Source organism: Arachis hypogaea, chromosome 12 (genome assembly GCF_003086295.3).
Source record: "Arachis hypogaea cultivar Tifrunner chromosome 12, arahy.Tifrunner.gnm2.J5K5, whole genome shotgun sequence".
Lineage (NCBI taxonomy): Eukaryota > Viridiplantae > Streptophyta > Magnoliopsida > Fabales > Fabaceae > Arachis > Arachis hypogaea.
Window position 1 is genome coordinate 14,378,624 of NC_092047.1, and position 22,751 is coordinate 14,401,374.

The 22,751-nt window shown below is 29.4% G+C and overlaps 1 protein-coding gene across 1 annotated transcript; it reads right to left on the reverse strand.

The window, feature by feature from the left end:
* Window positions 1–8,912: 8,912 nt before the first annotated feature.
* LOC112726949 (beta-carotene isomerase D27, chloroplastic) lies at window positions 8,913–22,703 on the reverse strand. Its single transcript, XM_025776524.3, has 7 exons — window positions 22,390–22,703; window positions 21,601–21,740; window positions 20,748–20,840; window positions 19,140–19,201; window positions 18,545–18,651; window positions 10,401–10,493; window positions 8,913–9,089 (listed from the first exon to the last, which is right to left on the reverse strand). Exons 1-7 carry the CDS (start codon window positions 22,601–22,603, stop codon window positions 9,049–9,051), a joined length of 750 nt encoding a protein of 249 aa, XP_025632309.1. The 5' UTR covers window positions 22,604–22,703; the 3' UTR covers window positions 8,913–9,048.
* Between the last annotated feature and the right edge of the window lie 48 nt (window positions 22,704–22,751).

Sequence of the window (22,751 nt, forward strand, 5' to 3'; positions counted from 1 at the left end):
GCTTAATCTCTTATCAAAAGACGAGCACTGTACTCTATTTTTAGGGCAGAAAGATGCTAACTCAGTTTGGGGATAATGGAAGGACAATTACCATAAGCTTCCAGAAAGAAGTCAGGGAGGGGATCGCTTATGAATTTCATTCTTTCAAACTACGCGCTAGGCTAAGAGTCCCTCTATTTTTGTCTCTTTTATTAAGAAGGTAAAGTAGTAAATTCATCCTCTATGTTTGGGTGTAATCTCGCTTTGGTCTTTAAGGTTTAAAATGTCTTATTTGAATTCAAAAAAATTTCATTTAACTTCAATGTAGTTTTGTAAGGTCAAAGTTAAATAATTAACGGAATGTCCTACATGACAACAGTACAAGAACAAGATCGATAATCTGGAGAACAAGTACAAGCTTCAGAAATACAAAATCAACCGTGGATGCATCAATACCAATTTTTCTTTTTTTTTCCAAAAGTGTTAATCGTAAAATACAATGGATAACCATTTTACCACAATTCATAAGGGTAAATAGGCAGAGGGGATATGCTTTCATGATCCAAGATGAAATTAAAAAAAAAATACTATGTATATACTAGTCAACTAATAAATAAATTATTATATATTATTTTTATAAATATATGTGATGTTTAATTTATTTTTAATATATTTTATATTTTAATATATATTATATATGAGTGGTGAATATGGTAGTGAATTTTTTTTGTACACATAATATTTTGAATCAAAACTTTAAATTTTATGATTTTGTTATTGGCAATTTATTATAAAGTGCAGGAACTTAATTTTATATATATATATATATATATATATATATATATAAATTTAATTGTAAATTTAATAAAGTTATAAGGCTAACAGAATAATTAAATTTTTTTTAAAAAGTTTAAAAACACTAAATTTGTAAATTTTTTTATTTATGTTTTCTTAAATGTTCTAATTTTTTGTCGGACTTCTGAAAATGGTTTAGTGGAGATCGGATTTTTAATAAATTAGTGGACCTTAATTCAACAAAACTGTGAACTAGTTACAATTAAAAGAACATGGCACACTATCGAAGTGGGTTGGCCAAATGGTCAGCTCACTCTTCTGTTTAAATAAGTGTTGAAGATTTGAATCCTATTTTATATATATAATAACTCATTGGTCAATAACAGACTCTTAAATAAAACTTAGATTCACAGTATATTAATCTTTAACCTATCGAACTAGGAAATACCGTAAAAAAAATGAACATGCACACAAACGTTTTGTTTGTTTTTTTTGGACAGGACACACAAACGTTTTGTATCCTCTTGATAGAAAAACAAACTAGATACTGTTGTCCAAAAAGAAGAAAAAGAAGAAAACATTAAGGTAGTGTTTGTGGAAAGACAGAGACGGAAAGACTGAGACTGAGAGACAAAGACTAAGAGATAGAGATTGAAATAAATTTCAGTATTCTGTTTGGTGCAAAATGGGAGACAAAAATTGAAACAAGAATGAAACTCTAATTTAATTTGCACAAAGGATAAAATTGAAATTAATTAATTGAAATGAGGGTATTTTAGGTATAAAATGTTATTAAATTTTCAATCTCCATCTCTAAAAATTTTAGTCTCCTGTGTCCCCACTTTTTGGAGGTACTGAAATACTGAAATTTTAGAGACAGAGATAGAAATTTTAGTACCAGTCTCTAAACTAACAAACATGATACTGCATTTCAGTCTCAGTTTCTGTCTCAATACCTCAAAACAAATGCTACCTAATAGAATTGCTCCGGTATAAGTGTTCAAAATGTATATTTATTCTTTGACCTGTTTTTTATTTTGGGATCTACATATTTCTCTGTTCTTTAAGCATTAGAAACAGTTTAGGTAGTGTTGCAGCAATGGCCCAAAGTCTTCAGCCCAACACGATTAGAGACATTTGATGTTTGTCCAATTAAAGGAGTCCAATTCATCAGGCTTTCAGGTGACAAAATGAGTAAGTCACTCAAAATTCAAACCGATTGGCACAAGTATGCCAACTAGTTCAACATGCACAAGACTCTACTAGAGTAAAGGCCTTTTTAATTTTTAATAGATTTTTTTTGTGACTAAAAACAAAACAAACAAAAAAAAAAAAGACACTAAAGGGAAGTATGCATATTCTCTGACACAATCTCCATTAATTCTCAGTTAGGAAGCAACCACTCCGTATAGGTTTGGTCTTTCGCACTGCAAGCTTAGCCATGTAGTCAGCGACAACATTTGCAGTCCTCTGGATAAGCGCCAGGCTCATTGTCCATTTTCTATTTCGAAGCTCTTGAATTTTTTCAATGAAATCTGCACTATTACCAGGAGCATCATGAATAATAGCACAATAAGCATCAAGGCAGTCCACTTCACAAATGATTTCATTGAAATCGCAGTTTCAAGCTAAACACATCCCACTCAAAATATCCAGAAACTCACACGGCATTATGGTGTCCACCGGAATAGCATCCGAACACCCCTTGATCCAAGTCTCCGTGCTATCTTGAAGAATGCAACCAAAGCCAGCTCAGTGCTAAGTGAGCAAAATACTAGCATCACAATTCAATTTAATCATAAAGATCAGAGGGGGGTCCAAGAAAGAAATGCAGAGGTCAGATTTAAGGTTCTTCCAACATAAAAAAAAAAACTGACAAAATCCTTAGCTGCTTGTTTAATTAAAAATGTTACCTTCACAGTACTCCAAGAGTCCTCCCTATCGAAAACATCGTTATTACGATCTCGCCAAATCCACCATAACGCTGCTAAGAAGAGGTATTCATGAGAAGAAAAATAGCATCTAATCCAATTAAAAAAGTCCATGTCTAGATCACTTGGCGTTCTACCAATCCCCAACAAGTACCACACCGCTGCGCTTTAATGGAATCCCTAAAGCAATGGAGGATATCTTCCTCTCCCATATTATAACGATGACACATTAATGATCTTGCTAAGCCCCTACGATGCCGAAATCAGTTAGATGGCAAAGCATTATGGATTTCCAACCACATAAGAATCTTAATCTTCTCTGGGATACGAAGATGCCAAAGTTAAAGAAAGTTTGCTTGCGGATCCCAAAAAATCTTCCTCTGAAGGAGCCACTCATATCCGTGTCTGGACAAGTAAACCTTAGTGGCCGAGTGCCTCCAAAACCAACTAGCGTCAATATTGTCATGCCCAGAAGGATGAATATACTCCAACCTAACTTAAAAGTCATCATCAATATGAGTAGTCAAAACACTCCAATCCCAGTGATCTTGCTTCCATACGTCCTCTACCCCCAACGCTATATCTGTGTTATGGATATAAGGGATATGTGCCGCTAGTGTCCCCTCTAGATTCCATGAGCCGAACCAAAAGGATTGAGAAAGAGGGCCAACGTTCCAAATAAACTCCTCCTGCTGCTTGGCCTTAACTTTCATAATATCGCGCCAAACACGCGAGTCATTGCCATTATCCTCGACATCCACAATCAAATCACCAATCACATATTTAGCCTTCAAGATACGGACCCAAAGCTTATGAGGGCAATGAAGAAGCTGCCAAAGAAGCTTTCCAATTAAAAATAGATTCACACAGTGCATATCTCTAACCCCCAAACCACCATACTTAAGGGTAGTAATTACCATAACCCACTTGACCAGATTAAGAATCATCGACTCTGCCTTTCCAAAAGAAAGATCTCATAGCCGCATCCATCTTCTTGCAAATAGGGATGGGGAAGAGTGAAACATGCATCGGATAAATGGGTAAAGCAGAAGCAACTAAATTAATCAAACAAAGTCTACCAGTCCTGTTTAAGAGTCTCCCCTTCCAATTTGCCAATCTAGATTTGATTCGAGTCAGGGTGTCAGCAAAAAAAGTTCTAGACGCTCGGGGATGCCCAATATTCACACCAAGGTATTTTTCTAAATCATTAACAAGACGAATCTGGGAGACCCCTGTCAGAACATATCTTCAGCCATTTGAAATGTTCTTAGAGCATAACGCCTAGATTTTTCAATATTCACCTTGAAATCCGAGGCTTTGCAAAAGAGCTCCAAAGTTTTCATAACATTCTGGACTTGAGTTTTGCTTGCTTTGCAAAATAATAGGAGATCATCAACAAACATGAGATGAGATCAACACGGACCACCCCGAGAGATAGCTATTGCGTCCCAACTACTAGATCCAACTTGTGAATCAATAAACGTAGCTAATTGCTCCATACAAATAACAAAAAGATAGAGCGACATAGGATCTCCTTGTCTAAGACCCCAACGGGGTTGAAAACTACCCAATTTAGACCCATTCCACATGATTGACAAATTTGAAGCCCGAACACAATTCATAATCAGCTTAATTGTGGCTTGAGGGAAGCCGAAAAAATCAGAGAGTCTGATAGAAAAGCCCAATCAACCCTATCATATGCCTTTTCCAAGTCAATTTTAAAAGCGATGGCTCCTTTCCTCAACTTCGTCTTTTTAAGAAAATGCAACATTTCTTGGGCCACAATAATGTTATCATCAGTCCCCCTGCCCTAAATAAAACCCCCTTGGATTGGGGTAATAATCTCATCTAGGTATGGACACAATCTGTTCACGAGAACCGTAGTGATTATCTCGTAAATGACATTACAGAGACTAATCAAGCAAAAATTCTTAAAGGCACAAGGAGAGTCGCACTTGGGAATAAGCACAACAAAGGTTTCCACCAAAGAAAGGTTGAAAGGATTTTCAAGAAAGGCACCTTGAACAGTCTTCCAAACCTCATGATCCATCACATCCCAATACTCTTTAAAGAAGAACGCTTAAAAACCGTCTGGACCTGGAGCTTTCAAGGGACCCATGTTGTCGACGGCTTGTTTGACTTCCAAGAAAGGCACTGGCTGAGTGAGGCGGTCACAGGCTTTTTGACTGATATTAGGAGTGGGAACCATACCTACATACTTAGTGTCAACTTGCTCAATGGAACAAAAAGGACTTTATAAAAATTTAAAGCTTCACTCTGCAAAACTTCAGGATCCGTAACCCAAGTTCCATCACTAACAAAGAGACCATGAATCTTGTTAGTCTTCCTTCGGATGATAGTTTGCAAATGAAAAACTTTGTATTGTAATCATCAAACTTCACCCACTACTCTCTAAATTTTTGGAACCAAAATAACTCTTCTTGTGGTAGGATAGTGTTAAGAGCTGATTTGATATCCTCTTGCTTCCTCCTTAGCTCATCATCGTCGCAACTTTTTACCCTTCTCTGAACTACTTCAAATTGACCCTCCAGCTTACGCTTGTTGATAAAGATGTTACAAAAAATTTTGGAATTAAACTCTAACGAAACCTGCTGAACTCGAAGAAGTCGCCTCTAGATACAACCCTCCTCTTAAAAAGGATCCCACACCCTCCTAACAAGCAGCTTATACCCAGAACGCGAGGCCCAAGCTGCTTGAAATCTAAAGGGCTTGATACCCTTCTTCGTTGGGGCTCCCAAACACTTGACCGAGATAGGACAATGGTCCGAATGAAGGCGGCCCAAGACCTCAACATATGCTTCCGAAAAAAGCATTTTCCAATCCCCATTACTACACACTTCGTCTAGTCTTTTCGCTATGTCCTTAAAGCCCTGAATTCTTCGAAACCATGTAAATTTTCTTCCAGTCACAGCTAAGTCAAACAAGTTGCAGAAATCCAGGGTATCATACAAAGAAGAACTACGAGCAGGATAAAAATTATCCCCTCTAACTTCATCAGAGCAAACAATCTCATTAAAATCTCCCAGCGCCAACTAGGGCTCCAAACAATTGAGAGATATGTCCCTCAGATGGTTCCAAAGAAAATTTCTTGTAAAAAATTGAGGACTACCATAAATAGCACTACAGACCCAAAAATTTTTTCCTTCGCCAATTTTAACAGTGACACATTGATCATTAATAGAGAGGATAGAAAAAGAATAACTAACATTATATGTAAAAACCAAATACCCCCTTATGACCAATGATTTGGAGATACCCACAGAAAAGAAACCCAAATTATGCCAAAAATTCTTCATACTAGCAAAAGGAATATGCATATCAATAAGAATAAAAAGGATTGGCTTGAATTTTCTTACCAATTTTTTGCAGTGAACTCGAGACATCCTATTAGAAGCTCCCATAATATTCCAACTTATAATATTTAGTTGATCCATAAAATAATGGGAGATAAGTTGGAACACCACCAAAAGGATCTACACCTTAGGACTTCGATCATCAAGCTTGCAAATGTCCCCCACCGCTGCGGCAGTATTTGCTTGTTCACCCACTTCATTTTTGCGAAGGAGAGTTTCAATGGGTGATCCTTGTAACGACGCTGGGGCACTGGCGCTTGTGGGTATTAGTTTTGGCACGAACATGATGAGAAGAAGAAGACTCACCCGCTGTGCCCTTTGATCCACCCGGATTACACCCCAAAACGATCTTCATAGGAGTAAAAGAGAGTTTATTGCCAAATCCAAATTGTCTAGGCCCTAATTTTTTTTACTCCTTGTCCAGGGATGGGCTTCACCAAAGATGGGTTAGCTTTGGAAGAATGAATAAGCTTACCCTTTCCTTTCCAAGTGACTGGGACCACTCTTCCTCCTTTGCATGAGTTTTATTAACGTTGCTAGAATCATGCAACGTATCATGCATGAGATCCGATGTCTCATTAATCAACGAATCCTTTTCCAAAATGGAACTAAATTTAAAATTTGAACTCTTGGCCGTAACCAAATTGGGATTGTGAACATGCAGTAGCTCTTTTGATCAAACATATGGGTTGGCGTCAGCTCCGTCAGCTCCATCAGTCCCTCTGCTAGAATTTGCTCCTGCTTTTCGCTGACCGTAGTCGTGTGCGGCATATCCATAGCAATTACATGAAGAGCATATTAAATGAAGATTTTCGCACTCCACCTCATACACTTCATCATCAACATCAATTCTTCTAATCATTGGCTGTCCCAGATTGATCTGAATACACGCCCGAGCATGAGCATATTTGCCTCTTTTTGCGGATTCGGTAGCCAAATCCACCCAAATAGGAGTCCCTATGGAGGAGGTGATAGAACGCATCGCCTCTTCATTATATTACCATATATTAAGCCGTGAGATCTTGACCCACACCAGTGTTGACTCAAACGATTATTCAGAAGGTCTAAAGGAAGTGTCCCATAGCTTGACCGCGACATAGTTGTCTGCAATCATCCAAGACCGTCCTAAGAGAACCTGATCTCTATCATCCATAAGATCGAACTTCACCAAAAAATAGCCAAAATTCACGTCTAAAACCTCATAACCACTTTTGGTTTTTCACACATCTCTAAGCTTGTGAATAATGGCCGTGTAACTAAACCGCTTTCCTAAAACTTTGATGACAATAGGGTCTTTGTATGGTTCCGCTAGAGCTGCTCACGCTTCAGGCGTAAAACAAATCCAAGGAATGTCCAACTCTCCTTGATCGATGTAATAGTAGCCATCTTGTCTTTGACCAAGGCCCCTGCGGTCTTCATGGCTCTAGAGACCGTGAAGCCAACTACCTTGTCCCTGAAAGAGGTCTTCAGAGAAACACCTTTGGATATTCCTGCTCCTCCCTTCTCATCCCCTTTGCCCCTTCATATCACCGGCTGTAGCCCCCCTCCTACACTCTTCCCCTAATCACTTTCTTTGGCTATGCCAGAAACCTCACTGTGTTTGCCACTCTCAAGAACACCCCCTACCCCCCACTCTCTTCGGTCTCTCTGTTCTCTCTCATTTTTTGACTTTTCTTTTTAATAGGTTTAATTACTTTGTCGATCTCTATAATTTTACCAAATTCGTAATTAGGCCTCTATTTTTTTTCAATTAGGTCATTACACTGTTTTTAATTTTGTAATTAAGTTATTTTCATGTCAAAAATGTTAAAATTAATATAATATTTTTTCTAAAAAATATGTGGTAAAAGATCTAATATTAGATTCTTAATTATAGATACCTTCAATTTACAAAAAAATATTCAGTTAACTCTAATATCTTTTATATTAGGAGGGATCTAATTGTAAAATTAAAAGCAGTGAAATTCAATTGAAAAAAAAAATATAAAGATCTAATTAAAAATTTAGTAAAACTATAAGAACCAAGATCAATAAAGTAATTAAATCTTTTTAATATTTAGATTAAATTTTAATTTTATTTTTAATATTTAAAATATTTTATTTTCTCTCAAATATTTTATTATTATGTTTTATTTTAGTTATTCGATAAAATTAATTTTTTTCTAAAAATATTTATATTCTCATTATCATCTTCTTTTAGACAGTGACCATGATAGTTATAGTGATTTAAAACTGAAAGTGATAGGACCATCAAAATGGACTAAATTTATTGGATCAATTCATTTACCTGTTTAAATGGGCGGACTTTGCCTCTAAAATTAAACCTATTAAAATTTTGGGCTAAATGGGTTGAATCCGATTAACTTAAAAAATTGACAGACTAATCAGATTAGCACGCGGACTAACGGGTGGCCCGTTTATTTTTTTACATGTTTTTCTTAAAAAATAATGCTTTTAGCCAACATTTATTCCGATTCGATTCGAAAAATTCGACCCATCAACTAAAAAAATCACTGTTTGTTTAAGGTTTTTAACTTAAAAGTGATATTTTTTGTCAAAATATTTTTTTAAAAAAAAATAAAAGAGTAAACGAATTAGCCTATTTAACCTATCGGACTTACCATAAACGATTCGAACTGAAAAATTATAGCTTGTAAATAAAATGAATCTAGACGGACCAATCTCATTTAACTCTAGAGTCTAAATAAGCCGGACATAAATGAATTAGACTAACTCGTTTAACAACCTTTAAAAACGATAAAAGAATAAGAAAAAGAAGATAATAAAAACTCTCTAATCTTTACAAGCTAAACCAATCACAAAGACTAAGAGAAAATCCTCTGATAAAAAAATTATTCAAAAATATAATAAGTGGACTCCATAGTCCATAGTAATTATTTGTCCGTGGCATATGGTTACTTGTGGTATTTTTTATTTTTCAGAATTATTATTTCCATATACCTGCTGCATTAACTGAGGCAATTCATTCCATGATTTTGCTTTGTCTTGCCTGCATGATATATGAACAATATTAGATGCTCTCTCTTTTTCGAAATCATTGTTATTTTAACTTTTCTTATACATTAAAAAATTGATGTACTTAGATGTGAAACAGGTTTAGATAAATGATTTTTTTAATATATAAAATAATCAAAACAATAATTATTTTAAAATGGAAGAAATATATTTTTCCCCTTCTTGATCATGTTATGAAATTATGCATTATTTATTTTGTGTACATTAATCTGCAACTTTTTTTTTTGTCCACAATTAAACCACTATAATCAGAATCTTATTACTAGATTTTTAATTAATCTAACCCAATGCAATTTCATTAAAGAAATTAAATTACTTATTATTTATCAGTTATATATTTTTTATTGTCAGAAATGTTCATGAGTCTGACTGAGTTAGATTTAATTAGACCCAAATCTAATTCTAAAAAGTAATTAGATTTATTTTTAATTTGATTTAAAAGTAATTCGAAAATAAATTAGGTTGACCAAATGTAAAATTAATATATATAAATTTATAAAATTTATATATTAAAGTAATAAAATATTATTTTTATAAATTAAATTTAATAAATATTATATCATATTTATATAAAAATAAATTATTTTAAAACAAAATAATACTGTATGATATAAAAAATTATTAATTAAAGTATAAAAATATAATATAACATTATTAATTTCACTATAAAATATATATTTTTACTATAAAAAATCATTTCAGATCAACTCACTGACTCAAAACATAATCCAAACTTAATCTAAAAATAACACTGAATAAAAATAACCAATCTAAATCTAACAAAATATATCTTAAAATCGAACCGAATCTTAAATACCAACCTTAGCACAACAAATTACATCGGGTGTTGATATGCAATATTATATCTATAATGAGTCAAATAATATGTAGAATCAAATTTGATTTGTCGAACTTTTTTTTTTTTTTAAATAAGGATTATGTTTATGTGTCTTAGGATATATGTTAAAGTTACTGACTGAGAATATTTTTATAAAAATTAAAAAAATTTAAAATTTTTAATATATTTTATGTATTTATTTAAAAAATAAAAAATTTTATTAATAGTAATTTTAACATATGTTCTAACTTAGAACACATGTTTTAACTTTTTTATTTTTTTAGTACATTAAAAAAAAATTAATATACTTAGACATTAAATAGATTTAGATACATCAATTTTTTAATGTATAAAAAAGTAAGAAAGAAAATTATTTTAAAACAATATATATGAGATGTAAATGAAATGAATGCATTTATGTAAAGAATCTTATAATAAAATAATTACATAGTCTATAACAAGGTTGCTTGAATGCTGGGTCATCAGTTGATGGTGGGGGTTCTTGGCCAAATATCATCTCACAACTCATGTCATCAAAATCTGCAAATCATCAAAAGAAAATATATAATCAAACTATCCATATTGTTGAAGAAATCTATCTCCCTCGTATACTGATACTGTTGTCTATTATATACTTTCTGCACATTTGATTTAGGTAATTAGTTAACTTAATGAGAAATTAAATCACCTATTACATAATTTAGGTTAGGGGAGTTTTCAGTCTGATCCATTTGTTAATTAACGTATTTTTATTCTTTCATCAACCCAACTTTTTTTTTTTAATTATTCTGTTGCTCTTTAAAATTTTATTAAATTTTTAATTAAATTTTTATAATTGTTTTAATTAAATTCTTACACTGTTTTGAGGTTTGTAATTAAGTCTTTTTTAGTATAAAAATATTAGAATTAATTAAATATTTTTTCACAAATTGAAGATATCAATAATTAAGAACCTAACTAGATGTTTAACCTTATATTTTTTAAAGAAATATTTTGTTAATTTTAATATTTTTAATATAAAAAATATTTAATTATAAAATTAAAAACAAAGTAAAATTTTAATTAAAAAATGTAAAAATTTAATAAAATTATAAGAATTAACAAAATAATTAAAACTTTTTTTTTGTTCTGTTAATCATAATTATTTTTGGTGCGTGCATGTATGACAAACTCAAAAAAAAAAAAATTTGAACCATTTAAAGTTGGGTTGGGTTAAGTTAAACCCGTTGTGCAATGTAGTTTGAAAATAAACCTTTTTAATTAAAGTTGTTTTAAAAAGCTTCTTAATAAATACAATAATGATTTTATAGTTCTTAAAATATATAAATCTAAAAGTACATATGGTTTTATTTTTTAGGGTATTTACCGTTAAATGCAATGACTGATTTCCTTGTATATCATAGGATGGTTCATTAGAGGGGTAAAGTAACACCGGATATAAATAAATATAAAAGAGCATACCAGAACTAATGAGATGAACAGAATGAATTAATGGGAAAGTTTAGGGGTCAATAACTTTTTAAAAGATTGGTCAGTATTTAATTATAAAAAAAAAATTGAATGATTTCACACAATTGAATTTAATCTCACACCATTAAAAATATTATTAATGGCTAATTAATAATTACAAAACACAAAAATTACTGACTTCCTAACACTCCTCTTATATGGGTTAAAAAATCACAAACCTTCTTCCACACATTCTATCTTGTTGGTTAATAAAATCTTTAACACAACTTAAACGATATTCTTCTAGAATTTATACACCCAAAATTATAGTATTTATTTAATAATTAACCTTATTATGATTACCTTAATCATAAACTTACTTATTTTTCTCTTATTCGTTATTTTTATCTTTGAATTTAAAAAATATAATATCTCACATTGGTTCTTATCATTTTTCTAAACAAATTAGATGTTAATAAAAAGTAGAGGTATTTAAGATTGGGTATGGCCCGCAACCCAGTCCAGATCCTAGATATATTTTGTCGAATTTAAATTTAGGGTAAAGTATTAAATTAGTCTTTTTATATTTGAACGTAATTCTATTTTAATTTTGAAGGTTTAAAATGTCCTACTTGAGTCTAAAAAAATTTTATTTAGTTTCTATGTAATCCTATCGTAAAGTTAAAGTTAAATAATTAACGGAATGTCCTATAGCAATACAAGAATAATGTCGATAATTTGGAGAATAAGTACAAACTCTAAAGGCACAACATCAACCGTGGATGTATCAATATATTTATTTATCATTTTTCTTAGTTCTATAGAAAATATTTCATTTAAATTGTAAGAAAAATGATAAATAAATGTATTGACGCATCTACGGTTAATTTTGTGTATCTGGAACTTGTACTTGTTTTTCAAATTATCAACCTTGTTCTTATACTGCTGTGATGTAGGACATTTCATTAATTATTTAAATTTGACTTCACGGTGAGACTACATTGAAGGTAAATGAAACTTTTTTAGATTCAATTAGGACACTTTAAACTTTAAGAACCAAAACAGAATTACGGTCAAATATAAGGGATTAATTTAATACTTTACCCTTAAATTTATTATTTTAATCGGATGTTATTTTCAGGTTGGATTCAGATCATAAGATAATTTCGACTTGGCCCGAATTCATTTTATATATATAAATATATATAGAGGATGAAATTAATAATAAAATATTATATTATTATACCTCAATTAATATTTTTATATTACATATTATTATTCTTGTTTTAAAATAATTTTTTTTGGTATAAATATAATATAATATTTATTAAATTTATTTTATTAAAATTTATTATATAAAACTTACAAACGCTAATTTTTTTTATCGGGTCGAGCCAGATAGTTTTCGGATCAATTTAGAGTCGGGTTAAATTCTTTAAAATAAACCTGTAAAAATATTAGGATTGGGGCGAGTTCTGATCAAATTTTGCTTGTCCAATCCATATGCATCCCTAACAAAAAGGCTTGATATACTGGTCCTTTTTTAAAAAAAACTTAGATAAATAAACTCGGAAATAGATCCTCTCCAGTTTTTTTAATACTTGATAAAATACAATGCAATTTCTCACCTTTGATTTTAATAGTGGGACCAGAAATAAATAAGAGAGAGAATGTGGTGAATGGTTAGATTAAACACTGCACACCATCCAGTTTTTTATTCACTGGAGAGGATCCACTCTTAATAAAATAAAATTCGTCCCTTATCTTTCAAAATTTTAGACAACTTAATTAATCCCTCAAACATATTAACTTTTAAGAAAAATTAGGAGTATTTGTAATTTTTAAAAATCAATCTTGTTATGTGTATACAAAAAATTAATACTCTATATAACATATATGTTGAAATATAAAATATATATTAAAAATAAATTAAATAATATATGTGTTTATACATAAATAAATAATAGCTGATTCAATTGCTGAATTTTTATTTACACATAGTATTTTTGTTTAAAAATATAAAGAGCTATTTTTTTAACTTTATTATGGATAATTATCTATTATTCTAAAAGGTCAAAATTTAATTTGTCAACTTTTTTTATTAAATAGCGTTTGGTGGAGAGACAGAGACGGAAAGACTGAGACTGAGAGACAGAGACTAAGAGACAGAGATTGAAATAAATCTTAGAATTCTATTTGGTGCAAAATAGGAGACAGAAATTGAAACAAGAATAAAACTCTAATTTAATTTGTACAAAAGGTAAAATTGGAATTAATTAATTGAAATGAGGGTATTTTAAGTATAAAATGTTATTAAAGTTTCAGTCTCCATCTCTAAAAATTTTAGTCCCTTGTGTCCCTACTTTTTGGAGGTACTGAAATATTGAAATTTTGGAGACAGAGACAAAAATTTTAGTACCAATCTCTAAACCAACAAACATAATACTGAGTCTCAGTCTCTCAGTCTCTGTCTCAGTACCTCAAAACAAACGCTACCTTAATTGTTTCTAAACAAAAATAATTAAGACACTAATCTAAAATTTACTCTAAGAAAATATATAAAATAAAAATAAAATTAAATGTACAAATGACATTAGTCTATATTTTTCACAAATTAAATCGATTCAAAATCTATCCATATCTTTATAAGTTAGACCCACCCAATTGACACCCTAGTCATCAATATGTATGATTTCAATGCCTTTGGGTCCAACCAAAAAAGAAAAAGAGAAATTAAAAACCTTCCTTTGTGAAATTCCTAGTCAATTTTAATAAGGTGTCATTTCTGGTGAAGTTTAACTGTTTAAGTGTTTAACGTGCGGCTATTATTCAGGTGTCAAATTCCATATGAAATTGAAATGCAATGTGTAAAGCATTGATCTTATTTTAAGCCTCAACGGGTGTAATTGCATTTTGGTACCCTAAGTGGTATCTACATGAGACCCTCCACTAATTAGTATTTTGATAATGTAAGTAAGGAGCATCAATTTCTAGTCTTGTCACACAGATTTTGTCACTTGCTAATTTGAGAAATGTAGACATAATTATTAAGATGATGATGTTCTTTTGAAACTACTCAAAATATGCATGTAAATAGTTACATATGCACAAGAAAAATATTATGCTAACAACTCAAACAAAAAATCATTTAAATGAATTCCTAATATTTCGACAAATTTTTATTTTGTCTTTAATGGTTAAAATGTTTTATTTTTATTACAACATATTTCTAATTGACTCAATATTTTTTGTAAGTTAAACTTGAAAAAAATATTTTATGCTCTTAATAATAATATCACTATTTATGGGTATTCATATATTCGGATCAGATTCGCAGATCAATGGTATTTATCTATATTCAATCCTATAATCATCAGATCGTATTAGATCTAATTTATAGTTAAATAGTATTAGATCACGAATTTTTATATCTATATTTACAAATCCACATAATAAACAAAAAAAATTATATTATGTTATGTTTAAGTGTTTTTTTATTTGGTATAGTTCTACTTTGTGTTGTACTTTTAGAATATTAGGATATTAAAATTTTATTATTATGTATTTGTTCTTGTTGTTAGAATGTTAAATAATTAGATTTAGTTGTTTTATTTTATATTCTAGAATTATATATATATATATATATATATATATATATATATATATATATATATATATATATATATATGTTTAGTTGTATTGTGTTTATCATTTAAGAAAATATTGATTGATAGTGTTTTAGAAGTAAATAGATATTAAAAAAAAGGGAAAAATATATTTTTTAATTTTTAGAGATATTTTTTATTTTTTTAAATTGGATATATCCGATATTTTTTAATTCAATCTGTAAAGTTGAGGATTGTATTAGATCTTAGTCTAAAAAAATGTGAATATTAGATCAATGATTTTAGCACAAATCGAGTTAAAATTTTAGTTATATCCAATCTACATACACTTAATGTCATAAAATCACTCCTCACAAAAGCTTAAGGTGATAGGAGAAGCAATATGAATTATAATATCTCTAATGCTATTCTTCAAATAAGAGTCTCTTTTGGATTTGTTTGAATTTTTACATAGGCCTTCTTTTTTTTTCATTTTGTTTGTCTTATACTATTTTTTTTTTTTCTTTTGGAGTTCACCAAAAATCAAATTTTAGACCATTCGAACATAGAGTTATGATACAATTTCATGATATCATTTCTTCCAAAAGTTTAAGCTGATGGGAGGAAATAACATGAATGATTATATCTCTATATTTTTTCTCAAGCAAGAATTTCGTTTGAATTTGTTTGAATTTTGTGTAGTTTTTTTATTTATTTTATACTATTTTTTTTATTTTGGAGTTCACCATAAATCGAACTCTAGACTTTTTGATATAGAACTTTGATACTATATCATAAAATTACTTCTCTTAAAATTTTAAATTGATAAAAAAATAATATAAATAATTATATTTTTAACACCTAATATATATAGTGACAATTATGCAAGAATATAGTCAATATATCTATTATTAACCCACTTATTATCACTAATAGTTGGCTCTATTGTCAAACAACTTATTAAGTAATTCCTAATATCTTTTAACATAAACATAAATTTTTTTTAGTTAGCTCTAAATTACGATGTTAAAATATACACGCATATTAAGGGAGAAAATTAATAATATATGTTATAGAGGGGTAAATAAAGCTTCTTAAGATGGGAGTCATAATAATATATGATTCAGAGGTTTCTGCTACCAAATTAATTATTTAAATTAAATTGGTTTGTTAAAAAATGAGTAAATTCTTATTTTAATCTTTTGAAATTTGTGTGATTATCTATTTTAATATTTGAAGATTAAAATTTTTTATAATGGTACTCTAAATTCTGGTTCGGATAGCGATTTGGTCTCTCAACCCTTTTCACCGATGAATTAGCAAATAGAGTATTGATGTGACAAACTCTTGTCATATCAGACACTTCAACGATTAGATGACATGACAAGATTTGATTTTGGACCCTATTTAATTCTTGAAACCCTAACTTTTTTTTCTTCTTCTTCTTGTTCTCCACCGTCCTTCTCCTCTCGCTTCCCCTTTTTTACTTCTTTATCTCCCACCTGACTCATTCCTTTTTCTTTAACTTCCTCTCCGTCTGTCCCTTCTTTGCTGCGATCCTTCTCTTTTTTTTGACACGATCTCTCCTTTCCACACTCGGTCCGTCGCATCCCTCGCTCACTAATCATCATCGATTCGTTGGCTTTGATCCAAATTCTAAATCAAAAGCAAAGTTTGTTATTTTAGTATTACGAAGATAGCGGTACGTCCCAACAGCAACAACAACAAGAGTAGAACTAATGGCAACGACAACAACACTACAAACCTTTGCTGCTATCATTGCTATAGTTAGTTTCTTCACACCCCACTTTTTTCTTCTCAAAATTCAAGCTTTTAGGGTATGTTATACATATTTGTATTATGTAGAACATGTCACTAAACACGTTGTAATTAACACAACACTAGTATAATCTGGCCAAATAGAAGGTAATCGTAATGAATTTCACCGAACTGAAGATGACGTTAATATAATTTACTCTTGAAATATAGGATGCTTTTACTGTGCTAACTCAATCACCTCTTTTGGTGACAGATCAACCTCATCTTTAAAAGAAATAAAAATTTTAAAAAAATGTCCTACTCTAAACATTATTTTATTTTATTTTTGTTGTTTTTTTTATTTACATTACTGTTGTGTTTCTCTCAATAATTTTTTTGTTTAGAATTTTATGAATTCAACAATGCTAGAAAACTAAAAGGGTATTAGTCAAAAATCAGCCAAATACCTTTGGGTGAATCTAAAATCTCTACGAGTTAATATATATAGATGTTTCTTTTGCTAAGTATCAGAATGTTTCTTTTTCATACTAAATGGATGTTCTTTTATATATTTTTCAATTTTTTTTGTATTGCAAATGTGAATGTCTCTATTTCTTTAAAAATTTCATATTTTTTTTAAATTTTATAGATATTTAATTATTTTTGCTAAAATATAACTGAATATTTCTTTTGTTAAGTATTAGGATGTTTTTTTTCATATTAAATGAATATTTTTTTTATATTTCTTTCCAAGAAGATCAATTAGGCATGCATAGTGTTCTAAGGTTAATTGAATTTTACAATCTGCACTCGCTTGTTTGAATACCAGTTGCGCCTCAGTTACAAGACCGGCATGATTACAAGCAGATAATACGGCGGGTAAGGTAATTGAGTCTGACTTCACTCCTCCCTCTCTTTTATTTCATGGAAAAGTTGCAATGCTTGGTCACCACATCCATGAAGACCGTAGGCACTGATCAAAGTGCTCCATGAAACAGAATCTCTATTTGGCATTTCTAGGAATATCTTAATTGAGTCATCCAGACAACCACATTTGGCATACATATTTATAAGTGCATTTTCTACAGAGATGTGTGAACTAAACTCAAATTTGAGGACATAGCCATGAAATAGACAACCATGTTTCAGTGAAGATAAGTTTTTGCGGCTCCAGTAACACATCTGGTTCACGAAAGGGAAGCGGTTCTTGTCGACGGTAGCGAATCCGACGAGCCAGATGTCGGTGATAGAAGAGGAGTGGGTCGCGGTGGGGAGGCGAAGAGGGCCTGACGGTAAGAGAGAGAGGTCTGTGTGTGTGATTGTTGAAGGTCGGTAGGTTAATGTGAGAGAGAAGATGGTTTTTATAAATTTTGAATTTAAAAAATTTAAAATTAATTATTAATATAAATTAATGTGATTTTATTTAATTTTTGGCTGATAATCTCTTGGTTCCATATACTTTTTCTTATGAATTTTGTTATAATTCAAATTGAAGAAGAAAAAGAAAAAAGTCATGTCACTTAATTGTTGGAGAATCTAACAACATTCTGTTTATTGATTCGTGAAAAGAATTGAGGGGCTAGATATAAATTTAGACATTACTATAAAAAAAATTTAAATTTCTAAAACCAAAATAGATAATCGTGTAAATTTCAGAAAACAAAATGAAAATTTACTCGTTGAAAAATACAACTGTAATGATAATGTGTGGATATATCATATATGTGTATTTGATCATGCAAATAGTCGTCGAAAATATTAATAAATATATATACTTACTAGGAACCATGTTTACTGGCATACCAAAAGAATCTTTTATAAAAGATTGAGATGGCATCTTGCAGAGATTAATGCACATTCCTACGCAATTTGTCTTCTCCAGAAATCTGCATATATATATATATATATATATATATATATATTAGTGAAATTCTTGTTCAACTGAAATTTTATTAAACAAATATATACTAAAAACAATGTTATGATTCAAAATAAATATGACAAAAAAATAATATTATTATTTGAATAATAATATATTTTATATATATAGACATATTTGGTTAAATTAGTAAATTGAACACAAGTGGCCAATTCGTTCACTGGTTTTTTTATCTGAACCGGCCGGTTCAACTTCAAAATAAATCGAATTTTAATTCAATAAAAGTCTTGATGATATCTTAGCAATAATGACAATAACATTGAATCATTGATGGTGATGATCATGATGAGAATGGAGTGTGGAGCTTGCATAATCATTAGAGCATATTGTTGAGGCCATAAAAGTATGGTATAACATAATTTTCTGTGTTAAATAATAGAAATGTATGTGAAGATAATATAATTATATAGAAAATTAAGTGGAAGTTGAAGTTACCTGCATTTCTTTATGTGGACTACATTTTTTTCTCTTCTTCCATTGATCTCTGATTCTCTCACCTTTACACACATTGTGAAAGAAACTTATTAATGACGTTATTACATGCTTAATTAAATTCCTTTTACATTCAAGAAAACTACCAACATCTTAGAAAGTAAAAGGGTATAATTTGATTATTATATGCACTGTTAGAAACAAGATACTAAACTAGAGAAATGATTTGTATATTGTTAAGTGTATTCAAATTGTCTATTCAAGTTGTGTATTATTGAGTGTAATTAAATTATGTAGAATGATACAATATAAAAAGGTATTTATAGATACTAAGAGAATCGTAATAATAAAGATGTAATCTCCTGTAATAAATATTCAGATATACTAAATAATGCTAATTGATCCTAATTATATTCTAACATGCACTTATCTATATTATAGCTTATATTGGGCGATTGTTTATTTCAAGATATAAAAAATACATAGGTTCTAATATATATATATATATAGAAAAATTAAAGAAAATGTCGTAAAAGAAATAATTGTGCATATATTCATAATTAAGCATATTATTTTCTAAATAAACTTGTCACTTTCAATATATACATGGCCTTGGAATTTGGATCATAGAGCATGATGATTAGTTGATTACATAGTGCAATGCCCAAAACAATGTTATACTATATTGATTTTCAATGTCAAAATTTATTTAATTAGGTATGTATGTTACACCATAGGGCCCAAGGGTGTTGTGTTTCAAGCTTAACGAAATGAATTGATCCTATTAAATTATTACTCAATATAGTTAATTAATGATATCCGTTTGAATGATGATTTATATCAACGATTCAGCATATCTACTCATGAAACTCAGAAACTAGATTATTGGGGGATGATGCTTGAATAATTGTACATGCTAATTATGGAGAATAATTAGTGGGTGACGTCAGATATATGGCAGTGCTCCACACAGTAAAAGAGATTTCCCAAACTTAATTAAGAAAAAAAGTTGGTAAGTTGAAATTTATTCTCAAATCATATATTTTAAGTCCATTATTGCTCTATTTACAAACTTAGTTTAATTTGATGACATGCAATGAACCTTTTAAAAAAAAAACTTTAATCTCTTGACAATTTACTAAGGAATTATATACCATGAATTTCATCAATTATTATAGTCATACAAATGGGATGGGCTACTCTTTTCTTTAAAAAAAATATATATTTATTATGCAAAATTACAGTCAAGTAACTAATCAATAATGAATCTCAATAGAGAGCTAATAGAGTAAGTATACAATATATATAATGGGCTGACTCTTTAGCCCAATACAAAAAGTAATTATCTGCTATCGTACAGATTCGAACATCTATGATAAAATACTACTAATTTATCAAATACAATACACCCATATTATCTAGAATAATCATCCGAGTACCAGAGATAATAAACATCTTACATTAATTTAATTTTAATTTAATTAATTAATTGTCCATAATTTAATTTTAATTTAAAATTAACCCATTATATACATTGTACGGCACATATATTGACTCCCTATACTTCCTTATCAAGAATATAAAATACAAATAAAATAGTGTCTTAGTTACCTCGGAGGGTCCGACCAACCAAGCAAAGAACAAAGTGGTAAAAGCAGCAAAATATTCCCTTGCAAATTTAGATGGTGGTAGCATTGTCCTTATCTGCCATTTTTCATGAATAATAATTATAATACATAGTTATTATAAAAACAAGAAAGGAATTTAACAAGTTCACTACAACAAAAATTATTTTTAATGATAATTTATTTGTCTTTAGCAACAACAATAAAAATAGCCGTCCATATATTATTGACAATTAAAAATTAATCATCTTATATTTTGGTTTTTAAAAAAAATTAAATGACAATTATAATAATTGATAATAAAGACTTTTTTATCGCTCACAAAAAAATTTCATAACTTATGATAACAATGCATAATAATAAAAATAAATATATAATTATCAAAAAATAAAGTAACTAAAAAAATAGTGATCCTAATGTTATTGCTACTAAAACTATTTTTTTTTCTAAAAGCACATGTATAAGTGTTTTTTTTTTTTTTTTGTCTATAATTATAGAGGAATTAATAACTTGGAAAAGTGGCGGTAAATTACTTCTAAATTCTAAGATAAAATGAGTTAAAACACCTTGAAGACTTATAAGTTATGAAATCATTCGTATACTTTTACTTAATAAAATTGATTGGTTTCTATTCTTTATGGAATTTAAAGAAGAAATAAAAATAATAAAATTTTATTTTCTATTTCAATAATAAAAATATAAAAAAATAAACTAAACATACCCTTATAAAATGTTATTTTCTATTTCAATAAAATTTTATTTTCTCTAATTCTATAATACTAAACACAAATGGAAGTGAAAGCAACAGAAGATATCATCATATTAAGCAATGAACTCACCAACATAAGTATTGGCCTTGGAAATGCTCTATCAAGTGCTTGAATGATAACTTCTTTCTGTTCATTAGAATCAAATTCCTTATAAGCCACCATCGCTGCTTCTACAAGGCTCTCATATCCACTCTTTCCATTACTGTGTCCTGAATAAGATTCAAAATTAAGGTGAATTAATAATATACATACAATTAGTAGTACAGAGTATTTATGTAATTATAGAGATATACTATACTTTTTAGGATTCGGATCTTCTAAAATAAAAAAATTGCTAGAGCAATAAAATAAGAGGCTAATTACTATTAATTTATAACTTTTACGAGTCTTACTATCTTAATTCAATGGTGATTAAATATACATTTTTTGTTAACCAAAAAAAATTATTTTTTCTCTTTATAAATCTTTTCATTTTAAAAGATCTTAATCTTAGTTTTAAAAATAACTCAATTCCTCTAGAGAATCTAACTCAAAGAACAAACCTAGTTATGCTAAAAAAAAAAATTAAGAATTTAACTAAAAGGTGTCATAGAATTAAAGCAATTATTGAAATAATTTAAATAAATAGTTTTAACTTTTTTTAATATATTGTTAATATATTAAAATTTATGATATATTTGGTTTGTATTTGAAATTTCTGTTTTTATTTTTTATTGTAAAATTTTTGGTAAATAAAAAGACTGAAAATAAAAAATATTAAACCAAAAAATCCTTAAATTTCATATTTTCTATTAAAATTTCTTAATTATAGAAGAAGAAGTAGAGGAAGAAGGAAAAGAGGGGAAGGAATTAATTAACCTGTTGATGCTTGAACACTTTTTGATAAATGGTTTATAGCTAAGTGATCAAACCAATTATCTTTGTAGACATTAGTTTCTTGAGCATTATTCTCAGCTGGCCTTGCAAGAACTCCAACTACAAAGGGAGATTTTGATTTATGCTTCAACTTCATCATCCATTGATAAGGTGAAGTTAGTGTTAGATTATTATTGCCATGTTGTGCCATCATCATTTTTGCATCCAATATTATTATTTTTGAGAGGGAGAGATAAAGAGAGAGAAACAACTATGGAGAATAGAGGGATATGGATGAAGATGAGAGAAGGGGTTTAAATAAGAACAAAGAGTGCATGAAAAGCATCTTAACAATTTGGTAGAAC